Source organism: Pituophis catenifer, unplaced genomic scaffold (genome assembly GCF_029215685.1).
Source record: "Pituophis catenifer annectens isolate HBS135680 unplaced genomic scaffold, rPitCat1.0.hap2 SCAF_7, whole genome shotgun sequence".
Taxonomy (NCBI): Eukaryota; Metazoa; Chordata; class Lepidosauria; order Squamata; family Colubridae; genus Pituophis; species Pituophis catenifer.
This window is the reverse complement of record NW_027256887.1, coordinates 34,683,760-34,699,874: the sequence shown is the minus strand read 5'-3', so window position 1 is coordinate 34,699,874 and position 16,115 is coordinate 34,683,760. Positions and strand designations below refer to the sequence as shown.

The following is a 16,115-nucleotide window of genomic DNA, read 5'->3' as shown; positions in this document are numbered from 1 at the left end:
ATCTCTTTCAATGTTAAAATCTCCTGCCCCTGCACTTGAAGTTTATTTTTAAAAGTGACTTGTAGGATTTCATTGTGTAGTCTCCTTGTTGTAAAATAAACTACAGTGTCTCTTGTTAGATGTTTCTGTCTAGCCACCCATGAATTGACACGATAAATTTTGTCAATTTGCCATTCAAAATTTGCTTTTTGATCTCCCATTATCTGTGCAAATGCTTCTGAAAAGATCTCTCTCAAATTCTCTTGCTTATTTTCCTTGAGGCCTCTTATTCTCAGAGCAAATTCCATGTCTCTATATTTTATCATTATCACATCAGCCTCTGCTCTTTCCATCTTGTCCTGGACCTCCCCCATTTTATTTTCCAAGTTCTCATTAGACTGCTTAATTTCTTCCACTTTTTCATCTATTGCTTCAATATGTCCTGCCAATCCTTGTACTGCCATAATAATATATTCTCTAATTTCTTGGTTTCGTTTTTGAATAGTCTCTTTGACTTGGGCTATCTCTTCAGCAACCTCTCGAGTTTGCTCCTGAAACATTGAAGCAATTTTTTTTTTCTGTAACAGAGGCTTGTGTTTTGAGGGCTTCCTGCAACATTTCAAATGTTAATATTGTTGGTTCCGTTGGAACAGAGAGAGATTGCAATCTGGACGTTTGAACTGGCGAAGTCCCAGCACTTTTGGGGACAATAGCCTTAATTTGTTTTGAAGCCATTTTTAGTTTCCAATTTAAATTTAATCAGCTGCCAGAACAATAGATCCACCAAATCCAGAAATCAGTCTTTAAATAATATCAATCCTTTTTTTAAAAATCACTGCTGTAATCTTTGATCTTCTCCTTTTTAAAAAAAACAAAACAAAAAACACAAATCTCTAATTTTGAACAGAGGCTGCCAACATTAAAAGAAACTTTCTGTTTTAACTTTCGCTTTCACGCCCCATTAAAGCTCAATCGCCATCTTGGTTTCACTTTCTCCCCTTAATAAGTCAGAAGGAAATAATATACATTTGGAGTTAAAGTTCAGTACTTGCAGATCTAATCTTTCCTGAGTTTGCTCAGCCTGCTTCCGAATGATGTTTATTCAAGGGTTGTTTGCAGGGGTGGTCGCGGCGTCTTCTGCTTAAAGCAGAAACGTCCCAGATCCAGAGCTCTGTTGGGCTTCCAGGGAGCTTTCACCCTTCGAGGCCCAGAATTGTTCCTGGGGCTCCTTGGGGAGCTCTACCTATGCCCGTCTGCTCTCTTCCTCCTCTTTTCCCGGGGAGAAAGTTTCCAAGCTGCTAGACAGCTGATTTTCGCTATTCTAGCGGCTTTATGAGATCGCGGGGCTGGCGCTCAAGAAAAGAGCCTCCTCGGCGCCTGTGGTGCCACCGGAAGTCCATTTCCAGAAATTTTGAAGAAATGGGAGAAAACACTATAGGGAAAAAAAATAAGGGGAGAGAAAAATAAAATATTCTTAATTTTTAAACGCGCTTTAATGTCAGCGTTCCAGAAAAAAAAACCCTCTCTAAGTAAAGACGCAGAAGCAAGCATTTTCCAAAGTCCTCTTTACTAGAATAGGCAAACTGGCACATCTGGGAAATCCCAAATCTGAAAAGCCTGGGCTTTCCTTCAGTAATTCAAAGCTCCCAAAACCATCCCATTTCTCCCCAGTTGGTCACATGCTCCAATCAACATCCGTTCCACCTCGACTCAGCCCCTGACCACTCCTCCTCCAGATGCTGGAATGCCCTGACCTTGACCGATAGGAAGAATGCTATTATGTCTACTAATTCCCCTCTCCTAAATCCCCCCTCCTACTTTCCCACACATGAGGAGGTGGCAGCATTGAAGCTTCCGGCTGACTGACAGGCGTCCCCCCCTGCAGAAAAACCACATCCTAAAAATAAAACAGACAAACACAAAAGAAGGGGTTAACGCTAGCTCCAATGCCTTCAACCCCCCCTCCCTCCACCCGGAGGACCTTTCGGTTTGTCAGGAAATTTGTCAAGAAACTGTTTCACAAGCGCATCAGCCTTCACATCCCAACTCTTAACCCAAGTAGCTTCAGCCAAAGGGTAGCCTTTCCAGTGCACCAAATACTGTAATCTCCCCCTGTAGAGTCTAGAGTCCAGGATTTTCTTCACCTCATAATGAGTCTCCCCTTGTACTACTAAAGGAGGGGCGTAGCAACTGGCAAAGGTCTGAGGGTAGCTTCTCTGACCGGTTTCAATAAGCTACTGTGGAAAACGGGGTGTATTTTCCCTAATATGGGAGGGAGTCTAAATTGGACAGTCACCGGATTAATCACTTTCACTACAAGAAAGGGACCGATGAATTTGGGTCCAAACTTCTTGCTAGGCAATCTCAATCTTAGGTACTTGGTTGACAAATACACCTTATCACCTATTCTGAAAGGTGGTTGGAGACCCCGGTGTTTGTCGGCCTGGGCCTCATACTTTTCTGCTGACTCCACTAAAGCTTTTTTTGTATTCTCCCACCCCTTTTTTCAATGAGGTCATCCAGTCCGTCAAGGACTTGGAAGTAGGCGGCTCTCTAGGCAACTCAGGCATCACTATGAGGGAAGGGGTAAGTATTTTGTATGCAAATAGCATTCACGGATCAAAAATCGATACACAATCTTAAAGTGCCATCTTTCTTTTCTTTAAATAATATTGGGGCAGCCATAGTGGATTTCGCACGCTCGATGAACCCTCTGGCTAGGTTGGTGTCAATGTACTTCCTCAATTTAGTCATCTCAGCAGGTGTCATGGAGTACATTCTAGGCTTTGGCAATTTAGCCCCCGGTTGTAATTCGATGGCGCAGTCTGTGGGCCGGTGAGGGGGGAGGAGGTTACATTCCTCCTCGCTCAAAGCTTCGGCTAAGTCTGCATACACCTTAGGGATTTGGTGTTCGACTGGAGGCCCGTCTGAACAAGCCACTGCTGTTTCTGGCTGCTGGTCATTTTGGGTAGGTTGGTGTTTGGGGGGAGGGGCAGGGGCTGTTGGGCCAACCCTTATCCTGATTTTCCGGTATCCATCTTCCCATGTGATGGTGGGGCCCCATTTGTCTAGCCAAGCCAGGCCTAATATGATAGATTCTGACATCTTTGGGGTTACTATAAATCATATAAGTTCATGATGTTTCCCCATCTCCAGTCTAATCAGTTCAGTAATATGAGTGGAAGGGACTCCCCCAATTAGCGTGCCATCCACCTGGTAAAATTTAATCGGTTGTTTTAAGGGTGTTGTTTTGATGCCCAGTTGTTCTACAATCTTAAGGCCGATTAGACATCTGGTACAGCCGGCATCTATTGCTGCTGGGAGTTCTGTTTCTTTCCCTGTTTCTGGCAGGATTAGTTTTACTTTAATTGAGAGAGGCTTGATGGGTGCACTCACCATCGGGTCTTCATTCCCGCTGGGCTTGTCGGGAGGTGCTCCTGTAGCCGGAGGGTCCCCCCTCTCTTCAGTGGGGAGGGGAATCTCCACGGCTTGTTTGGCAAATCGGCCAGTGTCTGGGGTTTTCTTTGGAGTCCTCCTCTCTCATGCAGCTGTGGTGGGCCGTTGTTGTGAAACTGGGACAGGAGCCAAGCACTCAGAAGCTTGATGCCCTATTTGTCCACAGCGATAGCACTTAATCACCCCCCCCGGTGGAGGGGGGTGAGATTTGTTTTGAAATGGGCTTTTTAGCTAACGCCATACGAGGTGGCTGCTGTGCTGGGGTTTGGCTGGAGGGGTGGACTTCTCTTTCTAGAGCAATGGACATGGTATACCACTTGTTTTTGTTTTTTTTATTGAAAAGTTTTATAAAAGATAGAAACATTTTCTCCCCCCCCACCCCACCCCTCCATCCTCACCCCCTCCCACCCCCCTTACCCACCCCTCCACCCTTTCCCCCTCCTCCTTCCCCCCACCCCCCTCCCTAGACTTCCCAGAACAAGCACAGGGTATGGCATTCACAAACATAAAACTAAAATACGCTAACAATTTGTTGACTTCAAATTCTCCCCAGGTCTTTAACTCCTTATAACTCAAAACACTATAGACATAAACTAAAAACTTAAGAATGTTTCATTCATACGCTATATGAAACTTGTTAGTCTGATACTTATTTTGAATATAGTCAATCCATCTTTTCCATTCAGATATATATCTTTTGTTTGAATAGTCTTTGAGATATGATGAAATTTTTGCCATCTCTGCCAGATGCACGACTTTTAATGTCCATTCCTCAATAGTAGGTGGATCTTCCTTCTTCCAGTACTGTGCCACCAGTAACCTGGCTGCTGTTATTAAATTTAAAACCAACTTAGTCTCTATTACAGTACAATCCGTAACTATTCCCAACAAAAAAAAACTGTGGTGTAAATTTAATCTTTTTCTTTAAAATATTTTGAATAATCCACCATATTTTTATCCAAAAAGCCTTGATTTTTTTACATGTCCACCATATATGAAAATACGTAGCATCTTCACACTCACATCGCCAACATTTAGATTGTAAATTTGGATACATACAGGCTAGGTTTTTTTTAATCTAAATGCCATCTATAAAACATTTTATAGAAGTTCTCTCTTAAATTTTGGGCTTGTGTAAATCATACATTTCTAACCCATATCTTTTCCCATGTTTCCATCATTATTGGTTCTCCTATGTTTTGTGCCCACTTTATCATACAATCCTTTACTAGCTCTGTTTCTGAATCTATTTCCACTAGTACATTATACAAACTTTTTATATGCATTTGACTTTTGTCTCTTATTTGTTTTATCAAATTCTCATCCTGTTGCAAAATACCAGTTTTTTGATCTTCTCTCCATCTGGCCTGCAGCTGTCCATAATGAAACCAAGTTCTAGTTATTCCTTCTTCTCTTAATTGTTCCATAGATTTTAATTGTAATCTCACTCCTTCTTTATAGAGGAGTTCCTTGTATGTAGTCCTATCTTGTTTCTGCTCCACATTTATGTTCTTTATCGCGTGTCTGGGTACTGTCCATATTGGTAACTTATCGTTTAATTTGTATTGATACTTTTTCCAGACATGCAATAAAGCATTCCTGAATATATGACTTTTAAAAGTCTTATCTACTTTGTCTTACAATAAATAAGCATGCCAACCGTAGACCAGACCATATCCTTCAATATTTAATATCCTTTCCTCTGTTAAATTTATCCAATCAGTAACTGCTGAGAGGGCAGCGGCTTCGTAATACAATCTTAAATTGGGCAATTTAAGACCTCCTCTTTCTCGTGTGTCTTGCATTATCTTTTGATTTACTTGTGGTTTCTTCCCTGCCCAAACAAACTTATTTATGCCCTTCTGTCATTCCTTCAAGTTTTCATCTTTTTTAAGTATAGGTATCATTTGAAAAAGAAATAAAAACCTTGGTAAAACATTCATTTTTACTGCAGCTATCCTTCCCAGCAAAGACAGTTGTAATTTTCTCCAGTTTTCCATCTCTTTCTGTATTTTTTGCCACAAAGGTTCATAATTATGCTGATATAGTTTCATATTTGTGGTCATAATATAAACCCCTAAATATTTGACCTTCTTTACTATCTCAAATCCTGTTACCCTTTCTATCTCTTCTCTTTGGCTTCTAGTCATATTTTTAGCTATTATCTTTGTTTTAGCTGTATTTATTTTAAAACCAGATACTTGTCCATATGGATTAATTATATCCATCAAGGCTGTAATCGATTGTACTGGTTGGGCTAGAGTAACAACCAGGTCATCCGCAAATGCTCGTAGCTTATACTCATGCTGTCTAATTTTAATTCCCTTTATTGTATCTGTCCCACGTATTTTACTCAGTAAGACTTCCAGCGTCAAAATAAACAATAATGGAGACAAGGGACAACCTTGTCTTGTTCCTTTTTCTATCTTAAAAATATCTGTTAAACCACCATTTATTATTTGCGCTGTTTGTTTCTGATATATTGCCTTAATAGATTGTATAAAATATTCTCCAAGTTGCATCCTTTCTGTTAATTTCATTAAAAAATGCCAGTTCAATCTATCAAAGGCTTTCTCAGCATCCAAAAATACTAGCACTGCGGGGACCTGGTTGTTCCTCCCCAAATACTCTAGTAAGTTAACAATTTGCCTTACATTGCTTTTCATTTGTCTACCATTTATAAAACCAGTTTGATCATGATGGATCATTTGCTGCATAACTATCATTAATCTGTTTGCTAATATTTTAGCAAAAATCTTGTAATCTGTATTTAAAAGTGAAATTGGCCTATAGTTTTTTGGATCTGTATGATCTTGACCATCTTTTGGGATCAAAGAAATAAAAGCTGTCTTCCAAGTTGGAGGTACCTCTCCTCCTTGTTGTATATTGTTAAATAATCCCTTCAGTGGTTCCACCATTTCCTCCTGTAAACTTTTATAATAAACAGCTGTCAAACCGTCCGTCCCAGGAGCTTTACCCACTTTCAATTGCTTAATTGCAAACAGAATTTCCTCGGAAGTTATCAATTGGTTTAAACTATCCCTCTGCTCTTCTGAGGTCATATAAATATTCTCTTTCTGCAAATATCTATCTATATCTGTATCTTGAATTTTATCACCAGTATACAGCCTTGAGTAAAACTCTAAAAAAGATTTTTTAATCAATTCTTGTTCATATACCTCTTTACCCTTGTATTTTATTTTCTCTATAGTCCTTGATTTCTGCTTTTTCCTTAACAGATATGCTAACTACCTGCCAGGTTTATTTGCATTACAAAAAGTATTATGTTTAGCATATTTTAAATTAGTTGCCACTTGATCTGCTATTAACATATTAAATTGACCTTTCAGTAAATTAATTGCCTCTTTAATTAACCATCAAAGCTCTATCTTGTTTTTTAATCTCTTCTTCTAATTCCTTTCTTTTTTCCCCGTTTCTTTCTATATTTATTATTCAAATATATCAAAATACCTCGCATATATGCTTGACTTGCATCCCACACCATTTCCATAGATGTACCCTTTTGCATATTCATAACAAAAAATTCTTTCATAAATTTTTTACACTCTCTCACATTTTCTTCATATCTAAACAAATTATCATTTAACCTCCAGGACCTCCTAAGCCCCTTTCCATACTCCAGTTCCATCCAGACTGGACTATGGTCTGTCAATGTTCTTGAACAAATCTTCGTACTCTTCACCCTAGAAAAGAGGTCATTAGTAATTAGTATAAAATCAGTCCTTGAAAAGGATTGATGTCTATCCGAAAAGAAAGTAAAGTCTTTTTCTTCTGGGTTTCTTTCACGCCAAATGTCCCTCAACTCCCAATCATCCATCATCTCCAAAAACGATTTGAGTAATCTTGCTCTTGTTAAAACATTTTGCTTAGGTCCCTTCTTGTCCTTTTTAACATCTAAAACACCATTCCAATCACCCAGTAGGATACAAGTCTTGTATCCCCATTGTATCAACTTTGAGTGTAAAAGATTATAAAACTTTTCCTGTTGTTGGTTCGGGGCATATACTCTAATTAAAAGTAATTTTTCTCCTTTTATTAAAAGTTCAATCGCTAAAAATCGTCCTTGATCATCTGCTTCAATTAATTTGGCAATTAAGTCTCTTTTCAAATATATAACTATACCGTTTTTCTTCTCTGGTGCTGCCGCTACATAATGTGTTCCTAATCTTGTGTTTGTTAAATATTTTTGATCTTGTATCCTAACATGAGTCAAATTATGTCATTTTTAAATTGTTTAAGATAATGAAATATTTTCCTCCTCTTCAAACCATTGACATTCCAAGTTAGAAATCTAGTTCCCATCTTTGGGCCTCTGGAGCATTTGGAGCATTCGCTGATGATTTTGCCTCATTTGACCTTTACGTCTGGCTCCTCCCACTGCTTCTGTTTTTGTAGTTTCTTGAGTTGCCATCTGCAGTTGTTGCAGTCTTAATTCTTACTTATATTTCCTTGAAGTAGTGCAGGAGTATGCGGTCAGGCCAATCTCCCAGATTCCCTGCGACTTACCTAAAGTCCCATACAAAGTTTTTCATCGGTCGATTACCTTGCTTCATGACTTTTAGCGTGGCTTCATTTTCATTTACGCAGTCTGGGTCGTTGAAGCGGGACCGTAGCAGTGTGATAAAGCCATCAATATCATACAGTTCAACAGTGCCCTCATCGTGCAGCTGGGCTATCCATTCAGATGCCTCCCCTTCATTCATCCCATCTGAGATTGCTGTCACCAAGTCCCGTTCTGATTCGTATTGGTCACCATACTGATCAACATTGCTCAGACCCTGCTGAGGAAATAAGCTAGCTTGGCTGGCGTCCCATAAAAAGTTGCTCTGAAGCGGGGTAGTTGGGGGAGGGGGCCTGGTTGTTGAGCTGCTTGCTGCACTGAAGGGGGGGGCATTCCAGCCAGCTGCTGGATTAATCCCCCCTGTGGTGTCCCTGGTTGTTGCATTCCAACAGGTTAGTGTGAAGGTAGATGGGTTGGAGGGGGGGGGGCAACGGCATCAGCTGTTGGGGGAGGGGGCCTGGCTGCTGAGCTGCTTGCTGCACTGGAGGGAAGGGCAGCCCAGCCAGCTGCTGGATTAGCCCCCCCTGTGGTGCCAGGATTGTTGAGCCATAGGAGGAGGGCCAGGGGGATCCCTGGAAGCTTGAAACAGACGGCGCGGGATACCACTGGCCCTGGATCCATCCCTGGCCGGGACAGAAACCCCATCCGGACTGTATATTCTCAGCAGGAGGTAGCGAGAAGGCAGGCTGGCAAGGGGCCCCGAAAGGGGGGTTTTGCATTTCGTATGCTGGCTGAGCCTGATGCCCCACTGCTGCAGGATTGGAATGCTGCGCTAATCCTCTTGTTTGGCCTCTGGGTGGGTAAGGGGAGCTCTGCATCCTACTAATCCCCCCTCCATGTTCTGGATCAGGGACGGTGAATGTTGGTTTCACTAGCCTCCAACTCACCTCTAGGGATTGAGAAGGGGGGGCGAAAATCTCCGCTTCCATCCTCCAGTCTGGCTCATGGGGCAACTTCTTTTCCTCTCCTGGAGCTGGGTCGGAGTGACAACTCTTCCAGGAATCTTGACGCCTCAGCAGCCTCCATGGCTCGTCCCATTTCTTCAGCAAGAGAAAGCAAGGGATCGGCAATTTCTTGAGCATTCAGGCCCCTGGCGAGCCTCCTTCCAATTTCTCCTTTCTCCTCCATCTTCACTGAGTCTTTGCATCACCCAGGGTTTAGGTAGATGCTGGGGCTCAGTACCCCTGACAGCCCCCTTATGGGGTGCTGTTAGGTTTAGGGCGAGATTTGGGATAATGTCAGCGTTCCAGAAAAAAACCCCTCTCCAAGTAAAGATGCGGAAGCAAGCGTTTTCCAGACTCCTCTTTACTAGAATAGGCAAACTGGCACATCTGGGAAATCCCGAATCTGAAAAGCCTGGGCTTTCCTTCAGTAATTCAAATCCCGAAACCATTCCATTTCTCCCCAGTCGGTCACATGCTCCAATCAACATCCGTTCCACCTCGACTCAGCCCCTGACCACTCCTCCAGATGCTAGAATGCCCTGACCTTGACCGATAGGAAGAATGCTATTATGTCTACTAATTCCCCTCTCCTAAATCCCCCCCCCTACTTTCCCACATACGAGGAGATGGCAGCATTGAAGCTTCTGGCCTAATATGGCTTCCAAGGCTGACAGGATACCACTTTGTTACTTTACAAAATGCAGCTCCATAAGTAGAATTAGAATAATTAAATGCCAAGATTACGTTTTAGAATATACAGCATATCTGTCTATTCATGAATGCTTCTTTTTATTGTAGAGCAGGGGTGTCAAACTTGCGGCCCGTCAGCTGGATGCATCACGTGCAGGCCACGCCCATCCCAGCTCCATGAAGGGAAAAACGACGCGATATGTCACATGATGCCGCGAGTTTGACACCCGAGTTGTAAAGGAAACATTGTAGTGATCATTGCCTTGTTGAATGCTGCAATGTTGTAATTGTAAAAAACGGTCATAAATCACTTTTTCCAGTGCTTTTGTGACTTTGAATGGTCACCAAGTGAACTGTTGTAAATTAAGGACTATCTGTATTATTATTTCAGGTTTAAAATTAGAATTTTTAATAAATGGTCCTATACATGGGTTTCTCTATCTGCTTTCTATTATTTACAAACCTCACTCATCTCTCCTCCCATTCAAAATGGAATAAAAATAATAACTCTTGATCATGATCTATTTTACACAAGAATTCTATGTAACTCTTTCAAAAAATGTTCTTGTATATCAGATAGATTCCCCATCTGTGCCATTGTCCCCTTTTGTATTATTTTGGTGAATGTTGGGATTCTGAATTAATTGGCATCTCTGAGAAAGTTTACATATTTATTTAAAATATTTATATAGCTGCCCATCTCCAACCAAACTCTGAGTGGCTCTCAATCAAGAATTAAAATAACATAAAAACTGCATTAAAATTCTTAAAACCATAAACATGAAAAACAAACAAAACCCCCTGGCACTATGTCTAGCTTCCAACATGCAATCACGTCATCCTATCCCAGCACTTGGGAAACCTGAAACCAGGTTTTCAATGCAATTCAGAAGGCTAGGAGGGTAGAGGCCTGCCAAATTTCAGGGGGAAGAGTGTTCTGCAAAGCAGGGATGGCCATGGAAAAGGCACTATAAGGTCCTGCCTCACCAGTCTTCTCAAGAAAGCAGAACTCTTGAAAAGAAAGCCATTTCAAAAGGAAACTTTTATTGGAAGATTGTGACAGCAAGAGATGTAGGCAGGAAGTAACTTTTCCCATTTGAAACGTTATATTACACCATTGCAGACAGAGCCCCTCCCAAAGTCCAATACATCATCAAACCAATTCTGGTGTGTGAAGATGTTATGGGAAACTCAGACCGAGAAGGTGATAAACGCTGGTCTCCAAGGAAACTGCCTTATCTCCAGAGAAGAGATAAGGCAGCTACTCGAGGCACATTCCTTTTCCCCTCCCAAGGTCCTGAAAGTTACAGCAAAGCAAAGCAAGAAATAGAAACAGAAACCCCATACAGAGATCCCTCTAAGCCTTCACCCTCCCACCAGAATGACAGCATCCCTATAGGAATCTGTGGGACCTGACAGGCATGCTGCTTAACTCCCATAAGATGGTAATGGTTAAAGGAAAGGATTCATAGCATGTTCACCCTTTATGATCTGTTAGAATGGGTAGATGTCCTTAGGAAAGGCAGTAAATAACTTGGCTCTGTGACATTCTGGAAATAACCTGGCTCTGTGACATTCAAGACTGTATATGATGACCAGCATTTTGCATCCCAAAAGAAACTGCAAGCCAGGGCACCTCACCTAACAGAGGAGCTAACATGGATAAACCCAACACAATACATGCCACTACATTATGAATCAGAATCCTATGCATGCTTACTTGGCACTTTGATAATTGAGGTCAACTGCTTTATGTTTAATATTAGTAAATAAAAGAATTTTTCAATTTCTTGTCAGGGAATTGCATGTCCAAATGGAGTCAGAGATGCTCCATTTGTTTAGTTTTAGTTTAGTTTTTATTGAATTTCTATACTGCCCTACTCCCAAAGGACTCAGGGCGGTGCACAGCCATGAAATAAAACACATAGATATACAAAATTTAAAATCGAATAAAATGAATTAAATAAATTTGGCTGAATTAATACCCATAATTTAAAATACCCATATTTTAAAATACAGTAAAAATTTAAAATTTACACTTAAAAGGGAGATTTAGGCGAGGCCAGCTTGATGAAATAAAAGCGTCTTCAGCTCGCGGCGGAAGGTGCGCAGATCCGGAATCCTCTTTGGGGGGAGCTCATTCCAGATCGTCGGTGCCCCCACAGAGAAGGCTCTCCCCCTAGGGGCCGACAGCCGACATTGTTTGGCCGACGGCACCCTGAGGAGCCTCTCTCTATGGGAGCGTACTGCTCGGTGAGAGGCTATTGGTAGCAGAAGGCGGTCTCGTGGATACCCCGATCCGATGCCATGGAGCGCTCTAAAGGTGGTAACCAAAACCTTGAAGCGCACCCAGAAGACCACCGGGAGCCAGTGCAGCTCGCGCAGGAGAGGTGTTACATGGGAGCTCCACGTTGCTCCCATAACCACCCGCGCGGCCGCACTCTGCGCCAGTTGGAGCCTCCGGGTGCACCTCAAGGGGAGCCCCATGTAGAGAACGTTACAATAGTCCAGACGAGAGGTGACGAGGGCATGAGTGACTGTGCGTAACGAGTCCCGATCTAGAAAGGGACGCAACTGGCGAATCAGGCGAACCTGATGAAAAATCCTCCCGGTCACGGCCGTCAAGTGCTCTTCTAAAGACAGCCGTGAATCCAGGAGGACGCCCAAGTTACGAACCCTTTCCGTGGGGGCCAATGATTCGCCCCCAATAGCCAGCGATGGCACCAGCTGACTATATCGGGACGTCGGAAACCACAGCCACTCGGTCTTGGATGGGTTGAGCCTGAGCCTGTTTCTCCCCATCCAGATCCATACGGCCTCCAGGCACTGGGACATCACTTCAAGGGCATCGTTGGGGTGGTGATTTGTGATTTTATATACTGTATTTTTCGCACTATAAGATGCACTCTCCCCTCCCCCCCAATAAAAAAGTGGGTGGAAATGTCTGTGTCTTATAGGGTGAATATTGCGGCGGGGGAAGGGGTTGGTGCGGCAGCGTTTGCCACCACCTGTCACCACTGCTGCTGTTTGCCCCTGCCGGGGAACACTGAAGCCTTTGCTGCCGAGCAGCTGATCGGTGGTTGGATCAGTCTCCTGGAATACTGCCCATCAGCTGTTCTAGGTGGCAGTGATCGCTGCGGTTCGCCACCACTGCCAATCACCACCACAACAGAGGTGGTGGAAATAGGCAGCGGTGATTGGCAGCGGTGGCGATCAGTGGTGGTGATCCCCGCCACCTAGAACAGCTGATCGGCGGTATTCCGGGAGGCCAATCCAACCGCCAATCAGCTGCTCGGCAGCAAAAGCTCCAGCTTTCCCCAGCGGAGGCAGCTGACACTGAGTAGGCAGGCTGTTTGCTGTTAGGACGCTAGCCAGATGAATACCAGATGGATGCTGGGAGGCAGAGGCAGGGATTTTTTTTTCTTTTTTCCTCCTCTAAAGCTAATGTGCATCTTATGGTCCAATGCATCTTATAGTGCGAAAAATATGGTAAATAAATATATTTACAGTAAAAAACAGAGGCAAACAGCAGCATCATTAGGTAAATCAACACAGCAGGAACATCAGGTAAATCACAGAGCATATAGGGCAAAAGGCGAGAAAAAACAAAACTCCTCCTTTACTCTCACAGCAACTAATTACAACTGAAATTCCCTCATGCAGTGGCCAGCTCTCTTTAACCAATTAGCTGTAAGTGTGTTCTTACTCATTGTCCAACCCTTCACTACTCCAGCTATTAAATTTTAAATATATTAACACTTGTTTGAAATCTTAGAAAACATGCATAATGAGAGACACAAAAACCAGGTCCACAAGTGAAGATCTAATTAAAATGGTTTATTACTAAACAGCCTATGAACAGGAATCTTCTCAGCTAATAGTTGTCAATAGAATTCAAGGGAGAGTTGCACTTAGTTTGCTTGTTGCTATGTGGGGAATCTAGGATGTTCCGTCTTTTATTTCCATCCCCAGGTTCTACCACTCCATCTCCTGCACAAAAATACATTTTTCTTCATTCCAGAAAATGGAAATATAAACTTATACCATTTTTGATAAAATCTATAAATCTAGCTTTAGTTCAGTTTGGGATAGATACTATAATGTACTTCATTGCATGCATTTCTAAAACTGATTTTTTAGGTATACCGACAGGATTGTGAAACTTTTGGTGCTGTGGTGAAGATGCTGATTGAAAAAGACCCTGCATTAGAAAAATCTATTCAGTTTTCTTTGAGACAAAATTTGCATGAGATTGGTGAGCGATGTGTTGAAGAACTTAAACACTTCATTGCAGAATATGATTCTACGAGTCAAGAATTTGAAGAAACGTAAGATGAATTATGGGTTGCTCATATATATAAAGGCTACCTGATTCATGGATGCTAATCTTCTAAATTTGTTCACCTTGCATTTGATCTCTTCATAAATTTGAATTAATTGCAAAACAACAATATCATTTACTTAGTTGATTCCGTTTGGAAAATATATTGAATATATAAAGTTCAGTTCATGTCAGCCATATTTTGAAAATCCTTAACAAAAAGCTGCTCCAATTATTGAAATAGGTTGCTGAGTATGACAGACCATTTTGTAATTTTATTGATATTGATGAATGTATATAAAATAAATGTGCATCTGTATTTATATAAATTTTAAATATGTGTTGCCCTTAATTAGAGTAGTTATATAAACTTTGATTGGAAACCATTGTTAGGACAGTTCCATTAAGCTATTTGTTTAAGCTTAGTGGTTTTGTAAGTTCAAATAGCCTAGTTTAAATAGTAATTAAACTCCTTCAGAGTTAATATCAAAATTTACATTTTTTTGAAAGCTTTGTACAGTTGTATAAACAATATTTGTCTTTAATAGTAATGGAAAATATATATTCTTATTCTCTTCTGCAGTTTCTGTAATTTCCACTATACTATGGGATATTATTTTTAGAAATGGGTCTGGTGAAGGCAGCACAAGTGTTTTCAAAGTATGAGAAGTGTGTAATTCATCATTTCACAAATGGTACAGTAATTCAGACAAGATACTTTCCATAATTGTGGGGTAGAAGAGTAAGTAAGCTTCCCAGAATTGCAACAAGGTTGGTTACATTCACATATCATACTTGATAAAACGATTAACTGCCTCATGGGCAACAGGATTATTTATTACAGTTGTCACTGTTCAAGTGTACTTTCCACATGTAATATACAGAACAATTTTGGTCCTGTAAATTCAAGTGTTGTTTACCCATGGTTAGGTGTAAAATTATTTAATCCTAAAGTAACAAACAGTAACAGTTTTCTCTGTTTAAACAGATAGATGATTTGGAAGCAATGCTTCTTGTATTCATAGGAATGGAGTGAAACGTGGTTTATGTTTGTTGTTTAAACCCATAAAAATGAATAAACATACAGATATGCTTCTGAACACTTCATTCTGTCCCTCAGTTTGCCTCAGCTACTATGACCAGTGAAAGGGACTGTGAAAGCTGCTAGAATGTACTGTATTACATTTCAATGTTCTAACCTATACACAGATATTGAGAAAAATATGGAAATAAACCAAATTTATAAATTGTGAAAAATTACAATTACAGAAAAGGCAGATATTAGAAACTGAATTGAAGAATTGATCTCACTGACTAAATAGTAAATAAAATTCAGCAAAAGCCAGTAGAAAATTATATCACTTGCATGCTGATGGAACCTGAGACTACTTAAGATACATTAAATAAACAAATCCATATCACACCAAGCAAAGAAGCTACAAATGTAGATTTGAATTCAGTGGACCATTAACCATTCTTAGTAGAAAGCATGGTATAATTTTATTTAGTTGATCTTAGAAATAACATTCGGCTGATAGTGAAAACATTTACTTTTTTGGTTGTTAGAAGAATTATATTGGGCAATTTAATAATCTATCAAGGTAAAGTGAGATTAATTCACTCTTCAGAATGCTCATCAGCTTTTATGTATTGCTACTTAACCGAGCAGGATATAACAATGTTTCCTGAACAAATCACAATTAACAAAGCAATGTTATCTATTTTAGGTTTAGAACCTAGCATTGAAATTTAGCTTAAAGTATGTTTAGTTCAATTTATACATGCCAGTTTTACTTGTTTAATTTACACAATTTAAAGTTTATTGACCCATAAATAATTCTTTAATATTGTGAACCATCGCTGAAGCATTATTTACATAGCTCCACCATGCAAACAGAGCTTTTACTATAAAAAATTAAACATTTCACTATAAATGTATGAATATTTAACAAACTCCTGCCTAAACCAAACTGATGTTAAACAATGATGTTCTTAACAAAATTATTTGTCTATTTTAAACAAATGCCTTGCAATTCAGGAATATAAAAATAGTCAGATAAATCTTAATTTTACAATATATACATTAATTGCACTGTTAAGTTATGAATACAGGAAACTGTAAAATACATTATCAATCTGTTAA

At 40.6% G+C, this 16,115-nt stretch overlaps 1 protein-coding gene across 4 annotated transcripts in view; it reads left to right on the top strand.

The window, feature by feature from the left end:
• The window catches only part of PPHLN1 (periphilin 1), an 81,624-nt gene that overhangs the window by 52,350 nt on the left and 13,159 nt on the right, over window positions 1-16,115 (top strand). For 2 of the 4 annotated variants that reach the window (XM_070946922.1, XM_070946923.1), the window contains one exon: window positions 13,792-15,056. The exons of 1 other annotated variant lie outside the window; for it this stretch is intronic. In XM_070946922.1, the coding sequence (XP_070803023.1) occupies window positions 13,792-13,983 (192 nt within the window). In that variant the 3' untranslated portion in view covers window positions 13,984-15,056. Of the gene's footprint in view, window positions 1-9,759; window positions 10,015-13,791; window positions 15,057-16,115 lie in introns of those variants that run through there. One more of the 4 variants, XM_070946924.1, reaches the window with a different exon arrangement.